Below are 21,700 nucleotides of genomic sequence, written 5' to 3'. Positions count from 1 at the left end.
TACCCCACTTCAGTATTATTCTCGGCAGCATGATGATAAAGAACCAATCGGCAGAGATCTTTGTTGTGTGTTGTAACTCATCCATGTGAGCACTTGCCATTATGCAACCCTAGTTTGAAATATGTGGTTATTTTTGGAGAGAGAAGTAAAGATTTTATTTCCCTCTCTAAAACTAACCATTGTCATATACTTCTCACTGCTGAGTCTGCAATTGCCATCATTTTATTTGTTGGGAGTCTCATGCCACTGAACAGTCTCTTGATGTTTTTGATCCATCCACCTTAGAACGTTTAAACTATAATAATCTCCATAAATAATTAGAACCACAAATGAAACAATAGCAAATTGGTTTATTCTCATCTAATGAACTGTAGCACAATGGGTAAATGGAAGCAATTATAATCACAATAATAGTGACCATAGATAACATTCCACAAGGCAAACACTACAATGTACACTTTTAAATGATTTATTGAGACTGTTGACTCCACCTAAACAGTTCAAAGAACTGAAACCCACCCAAATACTTCCCTAGGGCTCATATGGTCTTTATCAAAAAAAATTACAAAACCACATGAGCATACCACGTCTAGACAAAATAGAATTGAAGCTGGCTGAAATGTCAGGCTCATCTCGTTCATCCAATCCCAGCCTTCCAACATGACAAGCGTGAATATAAAACAAGAAGATATACAACTTTTTACCCACCTCGCTGCAACAAATCTTATTGCTGTGGTACAATTGAGATTCTGTGGCAAATGCCATATGGCCTGAAGCACATACAAGAATGACAAGAACAATCATGGTTTTAGCTGTCTTGGATTGTTCCATGTTTTGGGAGGTCGCATAATCTCGGGGAGAGGGGAAGGAGGGCGTGATTCTTCCGATATATTTATTTCCTACACACCAGCATCGAAAGAGAAACACCATACATCTCTTAGTTAATCATGTTCTGAAGCAAGGGAAACATGAAACTCGAGAAACTTCTTTTGGTTTAACAGAAAGATCAGAAATCATAAAGTAGATCAAAAGCTTTGAAAAGAAAAAAAAAAAAACAAAGCTTTACGAACACCACAAACCTGTGACGCAATTGAGGGTGTCGAATTGCGAGATTGCAGCTTTGACTTGGAATGCATCCGATGCTTATGCTGCATTTGCTCAAATTGTTGCAGTCTAGATGGAAAGTCGATTGCATTATAAACATTTGCAACATTTGCAGCATATTGGTTTCTGTTATCCTCCGAGAATTGCAGAATCTGGGAATATGGGTTTTCTGAAGACGTGCCCTTTAGTTGTTCGATACAACTGTAAGAAGGAACAGTCTTTAAGCGAGTCCTTAATATCTTGAATGCCGCACTTTGCTGCATGCATAATTAGGAGATTCGTTAGCTCAATATGCAGTTAACAAAATGCAAAGAGCAGTAACCATGGAACAAACATCTGTGGAAGTTCCAGGCACTGGTCCAGAAACAATAAAGTAACAGATCCCTTGACCGAGATTATAAAGATGGATTGCTTCCAAAAGAAAGCATATGCACCATCAACTGCAAAGCTATCCCTAACTTTATTAGTTTAACAAAGTAGAGTTCAGTGCAGTCAAGATCATAAATCATTCAGTTTATTATGTGTGGTTGGAAGTGAAAATAAGCATAGATGGAGAAATAAAAGGTGGTGTTAGAAGTAGAGATAAGTACTAAAAGCTATTGACCTGAAATCAACTTGTATTCCCTTAATTCAAATAATCTTAGTAGTGTTACAGATATCATTTTGTCAAGCAGTTCAGATAAAATTTCAGAACCAATAGACCCAGCGAGACAAGGCTAGCAGTTCAGATTTCTAGCTAGCAAGAAAAAGGTAACTTACAGGATGCTTAAGTAGGAAGCAGCGCCAAGTAAGTTGGCTAATTACCATTATAAATTATGTCAACCACTTTTAACTTTGCTTACCAACCACAAAAAAGGACTAAAAATACCAGGTCAAAACCAGTGGTTGCTTACTTTAGAAATTTTAGGTTAAATTCAGTGACAGGATGGAGATCTTGAATCTCCTCATCTCTTCTTCTATGCCTAAACTGCACAAGTCATTCTCATACTGAACCTAAAGGAAGTTGATAATTGGATCACATGATAGAGCTTTTGAGCGTCATTTTATACATAATAAGGGTTCTTCTGGGAATAAACCTTGGCCATTGTCACCGTCAGCCAAAAAGAGATCTTGTGCAGGTCAACCTCAACCCTGCCATGGGCTACAAAAAGAATATGAATCTCAAACTAATTTATATCAACAGTATTATGAGTCTCATACAATACTCAAAACCATCTCTTGTCAAGTTTACTTCAACCATAACCTATACACATTGAGAAATTAGTCAAAACATTTGGACACATCATCACTGCAGTAAATCTCCTCTACGTTAATCAAGATTAAAACTATAATAACTATAATAAGTCCACAGATATCTTTATGTTTCTGGTCAGACTAGGTTGCCAATAACTAGAGGATGTCCATGAATATAATGGTTTCTATTAAAACCTTGGCACTTCTCTGATATATAGAAATCTAGTATTCCGACCTACTGAAGGTAAGTGTTCATCTTAGGAAAAAATTTAGAGAAGAAGATGATATACGTGTATCAATGAACATACCTGTGGCAACATCATTAAAAGGCCATATAAAGTCTTCAATAACCATGTATATTTCGCAGGCTCCAAAAGCTGTAAATTTAAGTATATAAGTTACACGTTAGAAAGGAAATCTAGGTGCCAATAACGGAGGTAAAGTTTGCTTGATCATGATAAACATGAGAAACAATTAAAGCAATAAAAGATATATGTGCAAATGCAAGTTGATGGAAGCATCCTGACAAAGGATATTTTCACAAATAACTGATGCAAACAAACAAGGCATTTGAGACTGAGCAAGGATGATAACATGAGCAACCAAAGTGTTTCCCTATCACAATTTAAGCATTTCAAAGTAAAACATGCTAGAAAGCCACAAATTGTACATTTAGCCAAATATTTACTGCAAAAAGAAACTAAAATCATAAACTTATATAGTAAATATCAATTGCTGAAAACATATCATTAGTTTTCACAAAATCTAATACCTATTATCACAATTAGTAATTAATTTAGCATGTCCTAAACACTCTTCTTTTTACATTGATTAACATCTTACCCAATTCAAAATTTAAACCTAACCATAAATTCTTGATAAAACTTTTAGGTATAGTACAGATTGACAATAAATGATATTTTCAAGGGGAAAATTGTCACATATTAAAACAGCAAGAAACAAGTTTTGAACTATGTACTGAATCAGGCATATATCTCTTATTGTGTAATAACAACACATGAAATTTCTTTGATAATTTTTATATTAGAAAACTGACATCTGATAAAATATTTTATACTAGCTCTATCTGGGCCTAGCAAATAAAGATGATAGCAGATATCTACCGTAAGATTTTTGTTCTTGATTCTAGGCTTTGTATTGAAGAAGGGAATAAGAGGGCCATAGTCATAAAAGCTGACAAAATTTGCTAAACCATAACATTTATTTTGCATGTATAGATAGCATATTTAATATAATATTATCTCCTTTTCAGAGAAAAGAACCAGTAAAGTTAGACTACGGTTGTAATATTTGTAATGTTCAAGATTCTACATCATCCTTATGGGAATTCCTTATAGTTAAATTATTTGTTAAACTAATAATGCTTCATTAATTATTTTCTTAAAAATATATTTATGTATGGCCTTACATATGGCCCGCTGCCATGCCCTAAGCAATGCTTCCATGTTCATAGTGACATTTCCACCATATGCTGCCATATATCGCGAAGTAATTGTCATCAAAGCTTGATGGCATGGCATTGTTGCCATCGACTGAGGTTCAACATTTGCCATCTCTAGATACATTGCATGCCAGAAATGTTGCCAGACCAGAGAAAGAGATGTTCAACCATAATTGATTTCCAACATACTTGAAGGGGTGCCAATGCAGTTGCAGGCAAAAACAGCTACTAGATGGGCAACTGTCAGAGCAATCCAGCAAATAAACAGATAAAAAAAGCAAGAAAGGGCCACAAAAATAAAAATAAAGGCAACTGAAAAATGACCTACTGGGAGATGATGTTCAATGGACATCAGCATTGGCAGGCCAGCCATGGCTGGACTTGGCCAGACAGTCAACTAGGTAATGGATGGCAGTGACAAGCCAGCTAGTAGCAGCCAGTTGATTTAGACAGAAATTGTCTCAGGCTGCCAGCAGCAGCTGGCCATACACAGACAACTGCCTTCCAGATGGTAATACCTAAAACCTGATACCAGACCAAGTAATTAGTAAGCTAAATGGGCATGGATTTTGTTGGGTTTGCACCAAACTATGAACCTGCGCCACTTGATAAATTGGTTCAACCAAAGCCCAAACTGATTGGACCAGGTTTACATTTATGGTGCAACCATGAACCTGATCCACCTGATTAAGTTGGTTTGACCCAACTAAAACTGATTGGACCAGACTTATAATTTTGGTGCAAAACATGAACCTGATCCACTTGACTAAATCATTTCAATCCAATCTCAAAACTTACTAGACCAGACTTATACTTCAGGTGTGTTAACCAAAAACAGGGATCTGTATGTAAGCATATTAATCTTTCTATGAAATCAATAAACAAAACCATGACATTTATAGAAGTGGTCATACCAACTATCTTCTTAATATAATTCATTGGAGTTGAGCAGCTTGTAATACAATTCAAGGTATCTACATCACTATGATGTTTATCTCATTTGAATGACTCCATGCTGGATAAATGAGGTAGTTAGGCACAAATCTTTTAATAGGCAGTTAGGAACATAATTGGACACAAACAAATATTCATCGTTTCTACTGCAAGCAACTAAACACATATTTTAACAGAACTTCTACATGTCTGCATAACTTGCTTTACTAATACCTGACAACCAAATGGCAACTTAAGAAATCACAGGAACCATGGATTCAATTTCAAATACTGGTCGGTATGTCACATAGCAACCAGTATTTACTAGTCTAACCAAAAACTTCATGTACCAGTCGATGTTTCTTTTAAGATGATATCCACCTATACAAGACAATGTACTAGGAATATACTGATACCGTACAAGTCCTGCAAATTTGAACCAGGATCAGACAGATTAAAATCCTTGACAGGAACCAACCTTCTAACAACACAAGCTAATATTATTTGACAAACACCTAATAGCCAGCTGTCAAATCACTGGAAAATGAAAGGCATCTCAGCATGATACATTCTTTTACTTGATAAAATATAGATGAGGCTTAGTTGAGTTAAAAGAAGAAAATGAATAATGAACAGTACAATTTTTTGTAAGATCAGCACTAATATCCTCCTCATCTCAGGTGAATAACTAATATTCGGTAGAAGGAAAATTATAACAGAAGTCAAATGAGTAACTAGTATTCAATAGGAGTAATAATATAACAGTTAGAATTGTATGCCATCATGAGAAAGGAATCCAAAAAAAAGAATCAGTCTGATTTTCATGAAGCAGACTCTTAGACACTTGAGGGCACATAAAAACTAGCATACATGCTCTAGATACATACTCACCACTTCCCAAAACAGAACAGTATCAACAATTCATGGACATGTTATCTGGATCTCCTCCATTCAAAAGAAAAGCTGATTAAAAAGAGAAAAGAACTACACGGGGCACATACCTGCAATCTCAGGTAAGCAAAAATCGGAGTCTCCAGCAATCGAATCAATTTGTCCAGCTGCACCAGGAACTTTGCATTTATGTCTTCTTCCCTAAGAGACTGAATTACAGAACTGGCATGATTGTATGCCTTCCATGGAGAGCGATAACAGTCAGAACAATTAAGGAGAGTGATCCAAGCAAATGATACAAGTATTTAGAATGTATGACACCTGAGCTAGAAGACACAAACTGATTGTTGCCATTGGCGAATGGCACCAAGAAGAATACAATGATACAAATAGCTCCTGGCCCGAAGACTGCACCAACGATAGCTTTACAAGACCTCGTAACTCAGCCAATTCCGATGACGTGAGTAAAATCAAATTCAAAGCCTAAACAAAGATAAGTGGATTATTAAAAACACTTGCCCTATTTTGGCACTGTGGGTTTTCAAATTTCAATAACATGGCAATTGCTAAGCTCAGCAATTGAAACAAAATTAAAAATGATAAAAAAACCTGAACCATAACGGACGCAAAATCCAAGTCTTGTTCCTGCTCTAAATTTAAGGAAAATTGTCGATAAACTCGTTCCGCATCCAAGAGAACACAAAGTCGTCGTACAATCAGAGCCCCCCGTCTAAAAAGAAAAAAATGAGTATAGGAAAATGTAAATTTTGTAAATACACATTTACGGTCTGAGTATTCCATCAACAAGATATAATTTGTTCTATGTTGAATGAAAAGAAGAAATACATTTTGTTGCATACTGCATCAAGAATATAGTGAAAAGGATAACAAATGTCATACCTCTCAAGAAGCACACGGTCATTTTGGAAGTTGCGGACTAGAAGCCCAACAAGACGATGAAAATTTTTATGATCTTCTGCTATGCAAGCATGCACTTCAAGTGCCAGGAGGACAACCTGTCGATAAAAATAGCAGAAAGGACCTTGTTAACACAACAGCAATTAGAACAGTTATAGTACTTTTGACTATCTACAACCAGTTCCATTAATTTGAAGCAAACAATAAGCTGGTGTTAAGTAGTGCACTCTATAACACCATCAGAGTACGCATCTACTGACCACACAAATGTAACCCTACAGTGGTTGTTGTGTTAAGACATGATCCAGATTAGTCTAGGTCTCAAAGCCACTAATATAACATTCATAACAACAAAGGACAATTCACTGCTTCAGATAACTAGGAAGAAGAAAAGGTGCACAAACAAATAGACCAAATAGGCTATCTGAGGCGCCATTTTAACAAATGTGTTGTTTTAAGAAAAACAAGAATAGTGAAGATATCCATAAGCAAGGATCATAATTTCGTACCGTACCGAAGTTTCGAGCGTAGTTTGGTATGGTACAGTACAGAATCCCAAGCGATACACCTGGGTGTATCGTTCGGTATATATATATATGTATATATATGTATATATGTGTGTGTGTGTGTGTGTTAAAAAAAAAATACGACGTCGCCTCCTTTTTCTGCCTGCGTGGGGAGAAGAGACCGAGGTTTCCTTCTCCCCGCGCAAAAAAAGGGCGACAAGGCGACGTCGCCGCCTCGTTTCTTCTGCCCGCATGAGGAGAAGAAACGTCACTCGACGACACTCCGTTTCTTCTCCCCACAATGTCGCCAAGGCTTTTTCTCCCCGCACGAATGAGGAGAAGTCATCGACGACACCGAGGCCTCGTCGCCTCAGACGAGGAGGCGATGTCTCATCTGTAGCGTCCAGTGAGGGAGGGCGACGACGGATCGGGATCATCAAGAGAGGGTTGTCACGAACGATCATCGCGCACCCGTAACAACTTCGTTCAACGAATTGTTCGTCATTTTACATGCTTATACAGAGACATGGCAGCATGTTTTACCTTGGTTTTGTGTGTTTTTGCTTGGAAAATGTAAGCAACGACAGTTCGCAGCGTTATAGTGCGACGTCTCGCCACCCCGAGCCGAACCGCCTCAAAATGACTCTGTTTTTGTGTGCGACGGCTTGTTTTCTACACATCGCAACTGCATGTGAAATGTCAGCCATCTCAGCACCCTGGAACCCCCCGGGTGGCACAAGGCTAGATGAGGCTTCAGTATATTGTCGGGCGTTGAACAATCTTCACAAGTTCGCACGTTAACTTGGCGGGAACTTGCCTTCGCGTCCAGCACCCAATGAGCAGTTGTTTGTGGACTTGCAATTGTTCGTTCTACCTTCTAAAGTCCTTGTTTTCACCTTCCTCTTTTTCTCTCTTGCACTCAAGATGCTCGCTGAATTGCTTTTAAAGCTTCTCTCTTCGCTCGTTTTCAATCTAATCAACTTTCTATTTTATAGGTCCTTCGAGACTTGTACGAGATTGCAACTAGGCTGACCCTTTGGCGGATGTATATGTCATAAGGGCACCTAATGACTTAGGCAATCCCAACTAAGTCCGAGGAGTTGGCGCAAGGGTGCTTCACGACTTAGGCAACTTCAGCTAAGTCCGTGACTTTGCCGCAATGGTGCCTCACGACTTAGGCAATTCCAGCTAAGTCCGTGACAGAACGACGCCAGATCTCCAGGTTCTCCCTTTTCTTCTCCCTCTTCTTTCTTCTCTTTCGGCTAATACCACCTAATACCATGAAAGGACGATCAAAATCGACCGTCATCGACCGATTTAGGGTCAACGATTTGGTATTGGTGAAGCTCCAACCAGCATCACTCCAATTATTTAGGCACAAAGTACACAAAGGATTGGTGCGCAAGTATGAAGGACCCTTCTTAATTATCAGTAGGGTGGGCAACGTCTCCTACAAGTTGCAACTGCCGGTGTAGCTCAAAATTCACAATGTTTTTCACGCCAGCAACTTGAAAGCCTACTACTCAGATTCGCAAGATGCTTCTCGAAGTGTTCCAACTCGGCTACCTCCCACTAGAGCCTCCTACGAGAAGCGAGTTGAAACTATTTTAGCAGATCACAAGATAAAGCTACCCAATGAAGCTGAGCAGACTAAGTACTTAGTGAAGCGGTGAAAGCTTCCCCGAACTGAAGCCAGTTAAGAGCCCGAAGACACCCTACGACATAAAGAAGCAGTCATTAACAATTACCAATAAGCGTCGACGAGGGCATCGACAGTTTAAGTGGGGGAGAATGTCATGAACGGTCGTCGCGCACCCGCAACAACTTCGTTCAACGAACCGTTAGTTGCTTTTGCAAGCTTGTACAGAGACATGGTAGCATGTTTTGCTTTGATTTTGTGTGTTTTTGCTTGGAAAATGTAAGCAACGATAGTTCGCAATGCTGTAGTGCGACCTATCGTCACCTCGGGCCAAACTGCCCCAAAATGACTCTGTTTTCGTGTGCAACGACTTGTTTTCTACACATTGCAGCTGCACATCTCAGCACCCTGGAACCCGCCGAGTCGCACAGGACTAGATGGGGCTTCGGTATATTGTTGGGCGTTGAACAATCTTCATAAGTTCACACGTTAACTTTACGGGAACTTGCCTTCGCGCTTGGCACTCGGTGAGTAGCTGTTTGTGGACTTGCAACTGTTCGTTCTACCTTCTAAAGTCCATGTTTTCACTTCCTCTCTTTTCTCTCCTGCACTCAAGATGCTCGCTGAATTGCTTGTAAAGCTTCCCTCTCCGTGAGACGTCGGGACTTGTCTGTCGCTCGTTTTCAATCTAATCAACTTTCTCTTTTACAGGTCCTTCGGGACTTGTACGAGGTTGCAATTAGGCTGACCCTTTGGCAGATGCATATGTCGCAAGGGCGCCTAATGACTTCGACAATCCCAACTAAATCCGAGGCGTTGGCACAAGGGTGCTTCACGACTTAGGCAACTTCAGCTAAGTTCGTGACTTTACCGCAAGGGTGCCTCACGACTTAGGCAATTCCAGCTAAGTCCGTGACAGAGCGATGCCGGATCCCCAAGTTCTCCCTTTTCTTCTCCCTCTTCTTTCTTCTCTCTCAGCTAATACCACCGGATAGCATGCAGCGACAATCAAAATCGACCGTCATCGACCGATTTAAGGTGGTAACGGGGCGGAAGCAACCCCAACTGACGGTAGCGAGCGGCCCGTGTACCGGTCTGCTGATGGATCCATACGTACCGCTCGGTAGGGCAGTATTGTTCGAAATTAAAATCCTTGTCCATAAGATACTTGACATCTATAAATTATCAACAAGTATATTCAAAATTGAACTAGTTGGAAAGCACATGTATGCAACGAGTAATAATAACACAAAACAGTTCAAATCCCTTACTAATCTGACATGGAACTTCACAATTAAAAATGCAGCAACACTAGTAAATGGGTCGTTAGTTTTCACACGGATATAGGAAAACCAATCAACCCATGTAAACTAAGTTTTGAAATGCTTTGACTCCATTTTTTGCTTCTCTGTCTTGGAGAATTAATACAAAAAAGAAAATAAAAGTAAGCAATTTAATATTCTCCTGATCTGGCCCAATGGAGATTGGCTTAGTGAGTGAAGTCATTTGGGCAAATCTTACCCTACTACCATTGCTTCTATCATAAGCATTTCCTCCGGAAGAACATAAAAAAACTCTAGATACAGAAGCCGCACATCCCAATTAATAACCCTATGGTTCAAAGTTTTATGTTTAGTCTCCCCTAACAGCTCTGAGGACCCTCACTCTCCACTTGCATATGGAAGGGAATCTAACAGGGTGGAGTCTTTGCTTTCACTTTTGTGTGACAGATCCTTCTCTAATCTTAAATCTCTTGCAGGTTTTGAAATCCGTTTCTAAAATTTCAAGGGGCCACCATTGCTAGTGCTAGCACCACCCATCATGCAAGCAGTCCCCTTCATCCTGAATGCTGGGCTGTCTTGGACAGGTTACAGAAAAAGCAGCAGCTAAAGCTTTGCAATGTTTTGGTCAAATCTGACATTCTGGAGCTCATACAAATCCTCAGTTGTTCAATTCCCATTCCCTGGTTCCTCTGTAACCTTAATTACATCTTAGCACATGCTGATGAGAACACACCTTTGCTCATACTAACAGAAAAGAAAACACCTTTGCTCGTACTCTTCCTAATGAGGCCCGGTCCACTTGTGCTCCATACTTCATTGAGGAGAATTCTGTACTTTCTGGGGATAGCAATGGTCCCGAGTGATTAAGAGAAATCATTTTTTTTCTGAAAAGAAGTATTTACCTCATCCAATTGAGTTGTGCAAATCTTTCGATATATAAATGAACGAAAATAATCCACAACAGAAAATAGTTGTTTCCTATTAAGAAAGCATATCAGGATTAAGCTGTAATATCATCCTACAACAGCTACTACAAACTGATATAGGAGAAGAGAGAAGGTACTTGAATGAAAGTGAAATACAAAAACAAAGTCATTACCATGCATTCAATCTGTATTAGTCAAACTAGCAGTGCATAATTCTATACAATGCTACACAAAATGTTGCTTGGTAACTAGCAAGACTACCTTGAATTTGACTTAATCAAAAAAAAAAAAAAACAAGATCTCAGTGACAGCAAAAGATCCATGTAGCCAATCCCAAATAGTTGGGACTTACGGCTTTGTTGTTGTTGTTGAATCGAAAAAAGCAGCACTGTACTTGTAGCCAAGAGATGCAACACAAGATGCCACATAGACTTTACCTAACTAGTTATTATGCAACCGGTGATAGAAACAATGAGTTTCAATTGGTTACAAAGTCACAGATGACATGTTTCTTTGGAAGTTATATACATGGGAAAACATTTGCTTTTTTTTTCTCTATTTCCAAGTTTTCAGTCGGTAGCAGTGACTGATCTGACGCATAGATATGTGATCAGCCATTTTGTCGATGAAAAACAACAGGAGCTTAGCATGATAACATCAATATTCTAGGTAAAGTGCATTGTTTATAGTGACATGGTGCTTCAGAATTCTAGCTTCGACACCAGTATAAATCAGATGAGACATTTCATTTAGTAACAATATCAACAGAAACGAATTTTCAAAAATTACCTCATTTGAAGAATCTGAAAGTGCATTCAACAAGGAGTCAAAGGCATGATTCAAGTATGAGATAACCTGTTCAAGAAAATAATATAAACTTAATCCTGCCAGAGCACAACAGCATTATACATCTAGCAAAATACAAGCACAAATATTTACTCTGATGGAATGACAATGTCCAGAAATAGCAAAAGGAATTGTTTTACTAAAAGAATATACAAATAGATAAAAGAAAACAACACAATTGCAAGTCAATGTTTGCTAATTTCTGTTCATGTAATAAAAAACACTTAAGGTAGGCACTTTGCATTCAACTTAACATGTGACCAGATCAACATAATCCTCGACCAAAGACCAGCATGTAACATATCCAGTCTAAATTTGTGATCACCAAAGGGATAGGAATCAACAACTTGCAGATTAACATAACATTTTAACCATAACGCATTGTCGAGCACACTGCACTATAATCTACACCCTTCCAATAATTATGTTTTCTATCTTTTGCACAGCACTATCTCAGAACTATGAGACCACGAGAAACTTTTAACCTGAACAGGCTTTTTTTTAGCAAGTATTTAGTATCTGGTGGCATTGGGCCTCAAGACATCCAACCTCCACTTTTGTTCTCATTTTGGCTCCACGTTGTCATTGGCTAAACAATACAGGACTCTATCATGACACACTTGTACAACGAAGTCAGCCTACTCAAATGATCCGCAAAGGCAAATTTCCTTAGTTGTATGCTAACACAATTTGGCAGACGTAGAAAAGGCACACAAACAATCTGCATCGAAAAGATGGAAATTTAGTAAGGCAAAGTGCCTTAGTCACATGCTTACTACTTGATATGGTACAATGAAAAGCCCAAGAGTAGGGAAAAGAAAATCATTATTTGATAAGTCCATACACATGCAATGTAATCCTCAATGTTCCCCTCCTAGGTAATTTGCCCATACCACCAAGGGTCCTCAGTGGCTGAAATGGATAACGATAAGTAACTATAAAAATTTCCTACTGTCGGTCCCGGTGCTAGCTTGTGTATGTGAAATTCTTCACCATAGAAAGGTAAAAATGCTCCTTGTGATGTCATGTGACCGATCTTATTGATACCTAGAAATACTGTAATTTAAGAATATAAGACCCATAAGAATGTGCACTACTATGGGGAATCTCTCTGAATTTTTTGCTTCCAATCATGGTTTGATGTTTCAGACATGGGAGTCATGCCAATTCCCGGCAAGATGTACGACGGCTCACATAACTTTTATTATGATTTGAGTATACACAGTGTTAGGAGGCATGTGCCACTGACCCGACAAACCATCAGACCAGTACACACCAGTCCAATAATACTATCCAACTATAAGCCACATATAATAACTCTTACATTTTGAAGCGTGACTCTTCAATACTAAAAATTACTGATAAAAAAATTCAAATACATATCATTCAGTACTTATGCTAGCATAAGCATTTGAATAAAAACATATACTTTGTTACCTGTATCATTCAGTACTTATGCTAGCATAAGCATTTGAATAAAAACATATACTTTGTTACCTGTATAGCCAAGATTTAACATAGATTTCAAGAGTTTCTTCCATAGGTTTTATATTTCTTAGATTTACTTTTAATTTTTAAATGATTTCTAGATGGAAATATCCCTTTGGGAAGTAATTTACAAACTATAAATTACTATGCGTGAGCCTTGTTGTAGCCATAAGATTGGTCCATTCCCAAATAAAAAATTTAACTCAAGGAACCAACCACTATGCAAGCAACATTGAGTGTGTGTATAATGTGAGCTTCCTCAAAATACAGCACAAGCAGGAACCTTGTGCATTGAATGTTTTCTCAGGTCGACCCGGCACTCAAATCTTAGCCAACTAAATTTCATGGCAATCCCAAATCCCAATATTGTACCAAGACCAACTTCATTGCTCTGAAAATTGCTTGTAGGCATGCCATGATTATGAATATGAAGTTACAATTAAGTACGAAGTTTTATAGTTTCATGACTGAATTGATTTTGGATAGTTTCTCAACCATATAACCAGAGTAAGTCATTTTTTGAACAATTATCTTTTGTTATAACACGAAATAATTCTCTACTCAGTGCAGCAAATATGCTTATGTTAGACCAATTATAATAAGCAGATCCAGTGACTAAGATGCTCATAATTTGTAGATGCAAGTCTTTCCACCCAAGGTAAAACAAAGCAACATAATCTTTTCATCAAAACTACTACACACAAAGATGAACAATATCATAAATCGATTTACCTCACTTCGATACCGAGCCAAGAGAGCAGAAATCCAATGCAGTGCTTCGATTCGAGTAGCCTCCCATTCACTAGTTAATTCTCTGAGAAAAAAGGGCCACAACATTGCTTTTATAACTTAGTTCCTTGTTTAATTATGATGATAATTGACAGAAATATATAACTAAATATATTACATAATACATAACAAGCCACATTCATATACACATCCCTCTCTTCACTCGTTTATAGGCACAAGAGGCACACTAAAACATATTCTAGATGCACAAGTAACCTTTAAACCTAGAGGATTCTCAGGTGGGTAAAAAATGCACCTCCTTGCAATCGAGAGGATGGCATCTATATTGAATCCATCAGCCGGGTCAGCTCGAATGGCACGAAGCTCCTCATTGGTTTCACGAGCAACCTATAAATGAAAAGAATGTGAACTCAAGAACATAATTTTTCCTTGAGAAAGTGGTCATATAAACGTAGCAAAATAAGAATTATACCTACCACTCTTATCTTCTCCTCCTTGTCAGATATGCAAGGTAATATGGCTCCTAGGATGTCTGCATAGTAAGGAACAAGCTGCTCTCCACCAAGTTTTACAAATTCATTTATCTGCATTATTAATAAGACACCACTGATTCTAGTAAATAACAAGTATGAAGACAGAGAGAAAAGAAAATGGTTATTCTCGAAACATCATGTGCTTGACTCCAAAAATTGCATAGGGACCACATCATTAGGCAAGAAACTGTGGTGTTAAACAGATTTTATCATTTATAGCAAGACCATTAAAAAGGGAGAAAAAGTAATTAGCTTTACCCATGTGATAGCTGTCAACCGAGTAAATTCGTCAGAAGAACCTGCCCTCTGTACCAATATTTCAGCCATACGACCATAATCTACATTCTTCATAATAGCAAATCTCAAATTAGAAAAAATAAGATAGCTATCATCACATTACAGACTTCAGCTCTAAGCTGACAGAAACAAGATATGAACCAAATGAATAGATCACATATACAATTCATACACATGTGCACACAGTAAAAGTAAATAACAGTAAAAAAATAATGGGACCAATGCGTAAATTATAGTTTAAATTTTAAATACAATGATGAGAGATCTAAAATCATTTTAAGAAAACACTTGGTCGAACTGACTAATCCAGTGGAAGAAGCCGTACTGGAGAATTTTTTATTTCTTGAAGAAACTCAGATAGGGCAGAATCAGCTTGCTGTCGTATTTCATGACTGGAGTCACTTAACATGTTGAACAAACCTGAAAAGAAATAATCATTTACCTTAGAAACCACCACAATCCAAACAATAATTGTTGACTTCTTTTTTTTTTCAGATATATTACCATCAAGAAAATCTGGAAGGAAGCCAAGCATATCAATATCTGGAACACTATCTAAAACAGTGATCCACCCAACCAAGAACTGCCGCACATAAGGGTTGAGTACATTCATGCGCTCCCTTAGAAGTGGTATAAACTCTTCTATGCTTTAAAGAGATTTTGAGAAAGAAAAAAAAGTCATGCAAACATATTTCAAGCTAAAACATGCAGACATGAAAAAACTATAGCAGATAAGCCCAAGTGATGCACCTGAATTGATCACTCTCAGTCACAATATCCTGGTGAATACAATAAAATCATTAAACAGCTATAAACCAAAATTTCAACGAAAAAAACATCAGATTCAAATCTTACCTTTATTAGACGGTCTAAAAGATGAGCAGCACTCTGCACGTTGGGATCTGAATCTGCTGAAAGCTTACAAAGTGCATCAAATATCTTATTGAAGAAGACAATAAAATCACCTCTTACAACCTACGCAATACAAAGACAACATGCCTTAGCTAGTCCATCAGTGGAAGATAAATAAACGCTTCATGTTCTAGACTCGTCATGTCTCCTGCTTACCTTTGCAATGTTATACAGTGCTTCACAAGCATAATATCGAACTCTGCCGTCTTGATCGGCGAAAGAATTAAGTACAGGTGGTACAATTTGCTGAAAATCAGGTCCAGTATAAGAATGTTTTAGCTAAAAGTCAGTATGTGCCTTGGAATAACTAAAAGAAAAAAATCAAATCAATTGGTCTGCTCTAGCATAATTAAAATTAAAAAGAATCAGAAACTGAAGAACTGGATAGCCATTACATTTCAAACAAGAAAACTATCGATGATAACTCACCAACCAACCTTTTAAACATGACTAAGGGGTCAGAAATAGAGCATAATGTTTAAATCTAGAGAACTTTGTTGTTGACCTATGTCAACTCTCTAGACATGGTGTTCATTACCTAGCTAAGGCAAATATAGGCACACGTAAACTATTTAAAGCCTAAAGGCTAGAAAAAATGTGAAAACACCAATGTAATTGTTTCTGCTATTAAAGTTTGTACAACAAGAAAGCAACCCTCCAAAATTCCACTAAAACCTTTGGAAAACTTCAGAAGAAACGAGAATATAAAGCTTACTTATATAGAATAAGATTTATCTTAGTTTGCCAGTGACACAACAGAAGACAGCCCTTGTACTGCAAGGTCAGTGGCACAAGAGATGCTTTGATGTGTTCACTTATTCAATTCATGTTGTGCTTGCTTTCTTTCCAGAAATGTTATGTAATACAATCCATCCTTAAAATGATGTTGAATCTTAGAAGTGCTATAAATAGTTAATTATTTTGTGCTATCTTCTGAGCATAAAGATTTTTTTTCTATGAAAGAATCGACTGAACATAAGCTAAAAATATCTAAAACAAAGTTTGTCATGCCTAATATGTGCCACAAAACTTCCATTGTAAATTTATCACTATAAGTCTGGAATTGCAGATGAACATCCTTGCTACATGTGCAAGTTGGTAAGCAAACACATGCTATTCTACTCTGTAGTCAGCCTTTTCCCCGTACAGTTTATCAAGATCGAAATATCTCACAGCACAAGCAAATATCATCATAGCAGTGATGGTGCAATAATGACAATTTTGTTATTATTGCAACTAGGCACTTAAATCAACATGTATAAAGAACTCTACTATGTAACATTGAAAAACATAAGCAAAATCTTTTGAGTTTCTAACCTCCAGATGCTGAGCAGCTTCTGCTGCCAACCCGACAGTTGCCGCTGCCAGTCCTATTAACCCACCCTGCATGCAAAATAGCATATGATACTCTTGGCAGAAGAATCAATAAGCAAACTTCTCAACTCTGAAACAAAAATGGTCATTAGGAACATCAACAATGTTCCAACTTGTAAAAGTACATCATGAACAGACCTTCCTCTGGTTCGCTTGCGGGGAATAAGCGAATTCTGTAGTCAACAGGCTAATAACGGCCGAAATCTTCTCATGCTCCCCGGCTACAGCGAGTTGCTTCACGATCCCTTCAATCTGCGTTCTCGTGACATTTTAATTCGACCATTGACATCATTCACAAACAATCAACAATCAACCCTCCCCTCTGCCCCCTCCACCCCGACCAAATTTCTTTTCTTTAAAAGAAAGGGATCGGAACAGAATACCTCGAGGGCGGCATTCTTCCGCTTCTCGTAGAGCTTGTCAGCGAGGTTCCGGAGGACGGAGGCGGGGATCAAAGACAAGACGTCGGCCATGTCTCAAAGGTGCATCCGCCAGAGATCTCGACAAGTCGATCAAGAACCGGGGCAGGTAGCCGTTTCCTGACCTTCTCCTCCACGAATCAGAACATCGCCGATGGGGAATCACCTCGGACGAATCGGACCCGAAACCTCGACGGAGGAATCAAGAAAACCCTAACCCTAATTATACCAACAAGGGGTTCCCGGAGAACAGATGATGAGACGCAGAGAAAGGAAGAAAGGAGGAAGACTTTCTAATTTCTCTGGTTTTAACGACATTTTTCTCTTTTTTTGCATAAATGTTCATAAGCTGTTCCAAAATTATAACAAAGCCCCTATCGCTCTTAATCTGAATCCCAGTTTGGTGAAATGAACGGTGACGATGGGCGGAGAAACGAGGCGAGGATCGAATCGTAAAATGCCTTTTCAAAGAGAAGTCCTCTTTGAATCTGTTGCCGGATGACCCACGCAATGATTTTTGCCTTTTCTTTCCCATAAACACTTAATTTATATGCCTAATATATTTAATTGAAAGTAATAAAAAAAACGAATTTTCGAAAAAAAACCCTTAATTTTGAGTTTTTCCTGTAGAGATCACCACAAAAATTATCACAGGCACCTTTTTTTTTTATAATTATTTTACCCTTATCAATCATTGTCTTTTTTCAAGCCTAGTAGCTTCATCCACTCTCATTCAACATGGATAATCACGGTCCTTGTTGGTTAGTCTCTCCCATCTCTTAGTTACGTATAACATCGATCATTCTCTCTCCTTTCTTGACTGTTTGTATCATTCATACATAGACTAATAACCGCAAAGATGCTCGATGAGTCGAGCAACCAAACACAACTAGGGCTAAGGTTATAATATTTTTTAATTATGAAAAGAAAATGATCTTTGACTCTACGAAAAATTTTTTAGACTTCTGAAGTGCGTTGTGAAAAAAAATTAAAATTATTTTTTAAAAAAAATACACCAAATAAAAAACACTTCGCAAATATTAGATATACCCTCAAAGGTAAGGAAAAGCAGGTATATAAGGAGTAAAAAAAATCAACCACATTCCTCTAATATACGAATTCAAAAAATTGTCTCTCACAATAAATAATTTGACCGATCGATAGGCTGGCAACAGATTCTGTCTTTTGGTACTGTACACATCCGATTTGTTTAGACCAAATTAGAAGACTCGCTATTTGGATTTGAGATATGTACAGAAAATAGGCACCCGAATCTGGTCTCGTTAGGAGTGGGATTAAATACATAATTTCTCGGAGTTGGGATGGATATAGAAATAGATAATTTAGTCGATTTGGAATATACACAGATAATTAGTAGGATTTATTTTTGGGTAGGATGAAATTTATGGGTAATTATGTCTAATTTAATATAACTGTTACTAAAAAAAAACATGATTTCTAATTTTCTGTTAAAAGACCAACACAAGATCTTCTCATTCACTGTCAACCTCCTCACGGTCGCGCTTGATTGATGCCTTCTGATACCTCAACCTCTCGATCTCCATCTCCAGGAAATCCAAGGTTGTGTCCGTGACATGGTTCGGGGAGCACCCCGCCGCCAGCATCTTCCTCAAGAACATGTAGGCTTCCTTCACCTTCCCTGCCTTGGCGTGCACCTCGATCAACGTATTAAACGTCACAACGTCCGGATTAATGCCGCTCCCGACCATTTGCTCGAACAGCTTGTTTGCTTCATCCAGTCTCCCGGCCCTTCCCAGTGCGTGGATCAAAGTGTTGTACATCACGATGTCGAGGTATCCACCCTTGCTCGACAGCTGATCGAGAACTGCGCACGCGAGCTCTGCTTTCCCCATCTTCCCCAACCCCTGGACGATCAGGTTGTAGGTTGCGATGTCGGCGGGACAGTTTTTGTCTCCCATATCCTCAAGAATCCCCCATGCGTCCGCCAAATACCCCTTCTTGACGAAGGAACTCAACAGGGAGTTGTAGGTGTAACTCATGGGTTCCCTGCCCAGTGTTGTAAATATCTCGAACAGCTTACAGGCTAAACTTAGCTTCCCTTTCGCTAGAAATATCGATAGGTATGTGTTAACCATGTCGATATCGAAGGATCCACCCCTCTTCTCCTGCACTCGGAGGCCTCTGAAGTCGGTCAGCAGTCGGGAATTGGTGCCAAAAGAATCGCATTTGTCTGCTAGCTTATCCAAGTATGGTGTCAAAGACCACTCGTCTTTTGATTCGGCTTCAGAATTGGCATCAGCAGTGTCTGTGCTCGGTGTTGGGTTGATCCAACTCATGATATCGCTCAGGCTGCCAGCCGACGGGAACATTGCGGTGTAGTCCTTCCCCTTGTCCTGGGGGGCTTTCATCAGGGAGTCCATGTTCGCCTTCCATCGGAGCACGTTCGGCAACATGGCGGTGTCCCTGACGTACTTCAGGAGCTGTTCTGACGAGTCCCATCTCCCGCTTTTGTGCAGCCCGATGAGTACAGATGTAATTGTGACGAGATCGACCGCCAACCCTCTTTCTTCCGTCTCCTTCACCAGCTCGAGCGCCTCCACCACCCGGCCCTCCTTGCACAAATGCTGCACGACGATGCTGTAGGTGATGGCGTCCACAAACTGGCCTTTCTTCTTCAATTCTGTAAACAAAACGAAACCTGCAGCTTGCCTTCCGTTCTTGAACAATCCATCGATCAAGATGTTGTACGAGCAGCATGAGGCCCGGATGCCGTCAGAGACCATTCTCTCAAATAGCTGGCAGGCTTTGTCCAGCTTCCGGACCTTCATAAGCCCATCGAGCAGAGTATTGTAGACGACGGTATCGGCGCGCACATTGTTGTACTCCATTTCGTTGAAAACTCGAACAGCTTCGTCGACACGGAAGGCTTTGCAGCAACCATAGATCAGTGTGTGGTACATGAACTTATCCGGCTCCAGCCCAGATTCCTTGATCTCCTTGTAGACGATCAATGCGTCGGCAATCTTCCCGGCGACGCAGAGGGCTCCGACGACTGAATTGTAGGTACAGAGATCGGGAACAACTCGGGGACCCTTCGACTTCATCTCCTTGAAGAGGCTAAGAGCAACACCCAACTGGCCCCAAGATCCAAACGCATGAATACAAATGTTGTAGGTCCAGGTATCGAAAAGAAAGCCCTTTTGGGACAATTCATCAAACAGCGAGCGGAACTCATCCCTCCGGTCGGCCTTCCTGAGAGCGGCGAGCAATTGGTTGCAGGCGAGGGTGTCAGGGAGGGCGGAGGCACGGAGAAGCTTACGAAGCAGGACGAGGGCGAGGGGGAGCTGCGACTTCTGGAGGAGGGCGAGGACGATGGAGGTGTAGGTCCGAGGGGTGAGAAGCCCCGCCGCGGCGCGGGAGCCGGCAAGCTCCTCGGCGTCATCGAGGGCGGCGATGGCGGAGTCGAAGCGGCCGGAGCGGATGAATGCGTCGAGAACGGATCGAAAGGTGGGGGGGTCGACGGCGGCCGGGGAGGAGGAGAGGGCCTGGCGGAGGAGGGGGCGGAGCGGGTCGAGGAGGGGGGGTCGGGAGCGGGTGAGGGAGCGGAGAAGAGCGGAAAATGCGGCGGGGGAGGGAGAATAGCCGCCGGATGAGGTGGCCCAGCGGAAGAAGGAGAGCTTGGAGGCGGCAGGGAGGGAGGGACGGCGGAGGACGTGGAGGGCGGCGGCTTCGTGCAAGGGCCCGTCGAGGGCCGGAGCGGCAGGGGGCGATCGGGAGAAGGATTTGGAGAGGGCGGCGGCTAAGAGAAGGTCGCCAAGCTCAGAGGCGGGCGGCGAAGGGGTTTGAGTCGAGAAGAAGGCTCGTCGTCCTCCTCCATGTCGCATCGAACGAAAGCGAAAGGCGAACCATCAAGCAAGCCGGCGCCAAATAGCGGCGACATGAATCCCCTGCACATCTCAAGTAAGCGAACCAAGCTCAAAATCCAGGTTGAATACAGATCCTACAGTGAATGAACCAAGCGCTCAAACCAGGTTCGGTTCAGGTCCTACGGGACTTGTGCTACCAACTCATAGCTCGAGTTCTTTGACTTTGGGGATCATCAGCGCCGATTGAGTCTTTGACTTTGAGGATCATCATCAATAAATTTTCAACGCAAGAAGCTGATATAACTCGTTAATCAAACAGCAATAATTTATCCTTTAGC

General features: G+C 40.1%; 2 protein-coding genes across 2 annotated transcripts; both read right to left on the bottom strand.

Annotated features, from left to right (window-relative positions):
• Positions 1-383: 383 nt before the first annotated feature.
• On the bottom strand, positions 384-17,795 carry LOC135645604 (protein VAC14 homolog). The gene is made up of 20 exons (XM_065164146.1): positions 17,479-17,795; positions 17,234-17,347; positions 17,039-17,104; positions 15,878-15,967; positions 15,665-15,784; positions 15,560-15,588; positions 15,314-15,456; positions 15,135-15,229; positions 14,771-14,857; positions 14,456-14,563; positions 14,275-14,366; positions 13,962-14,043; positions 11,685-11,750; positions 6,524-6,639; positions 6,233-6,353; positions 5,945-6,106; positions 5,734-5,862; positions 2,646-2,714; positions 1,080-1,361; positions 384-899 (listed from the first exon to the last, which is right to left on the bottom strand). The coding sequence occupies exons 1-20, from the start codon at positions 17,566-17,568 to the stop codon at positions 801-803; spliced, it is 2,160 nt and encodes a 719-aa protein (XP_065020218.1). The 5' UTR covers positions 17,569-17,795; the 3' UTR covers positions 384-800.
• A 975-nt stretch (positions 17,796-18,770) lies between these two features.
• On the bottom strand, positions 18,771-21,444 carry LOC135645125 (pentatricopeptide repeat-containing protein At4g01570-like). The gene has a single exon (XM_065163216.1). It carries the CDS (start codon positions 21,378-21,380, stop codon positions 19,008-19,010), a length of 2,373 nt encoding a protein of 790 aa, XP_065019288.1. The 5' UTR covers positions 21,381-21,444; the 3' UTR covers positions 18,771-19,007.
• Between the last annotated feature and the right edge of the window lie 256 nt (positions 21,445-21,700).

Source organism: Musa acuminata, chromosome BXJ3-8 (assembly GCF_036884655.1).
Source record: "Musa acuminata AAA Group cultivar baxijiao chromosome BXJ3-8, Cavendish_Baxijiao_AAA, whole genome shotgun sequence".
NCBI classification, from domain to species: Eukaryota; Viridiplantae; Streptophyta; class Magnoliopsida; order Zingiberales; family Musaceae; genus Musa; species Musa acuminata.
Note: the sequence above shows the minus strand (reverse complement) of the source record. Positions and strands in the feature narration are given on the sequence as shown.

What these genes read in the sequence shown, in the direction of transcription:
- LOC135645604 (XM_065164146.1), bottom strand. Translation starts at nt 17,568, where the DNA reads ATGGCCGACGTCTTGTCTTTGATCCCCGCCTCCGTCCTCCGGAACCTC. An exon ending in AAGCTGCTCAGCATCTGGAG is followed by an intron (nt 15,968 to 17,038) that starts GTTAGAAACTCA and finishes CCTGATTTTCAG; the next exon opens with CAAATTGTACCACCTGTACT. An exon ending in ACTGAGAGTGATCAATTCAG is followed by an intron (nt 15,457 to 15,559) that starts GTGCATCACTTG and finishes ATCTCTTTAAAG; the next exon opens with CATAGAAGAGTTTATACCAC.
- LOC135645125 (XM_065163216.1), bottom strand. Translation starts at nt 21,380, where the DNA reads ATGCGACATGGAGGAGGACGACGAGCCTTCTTCTCGACTCAAACCCCT.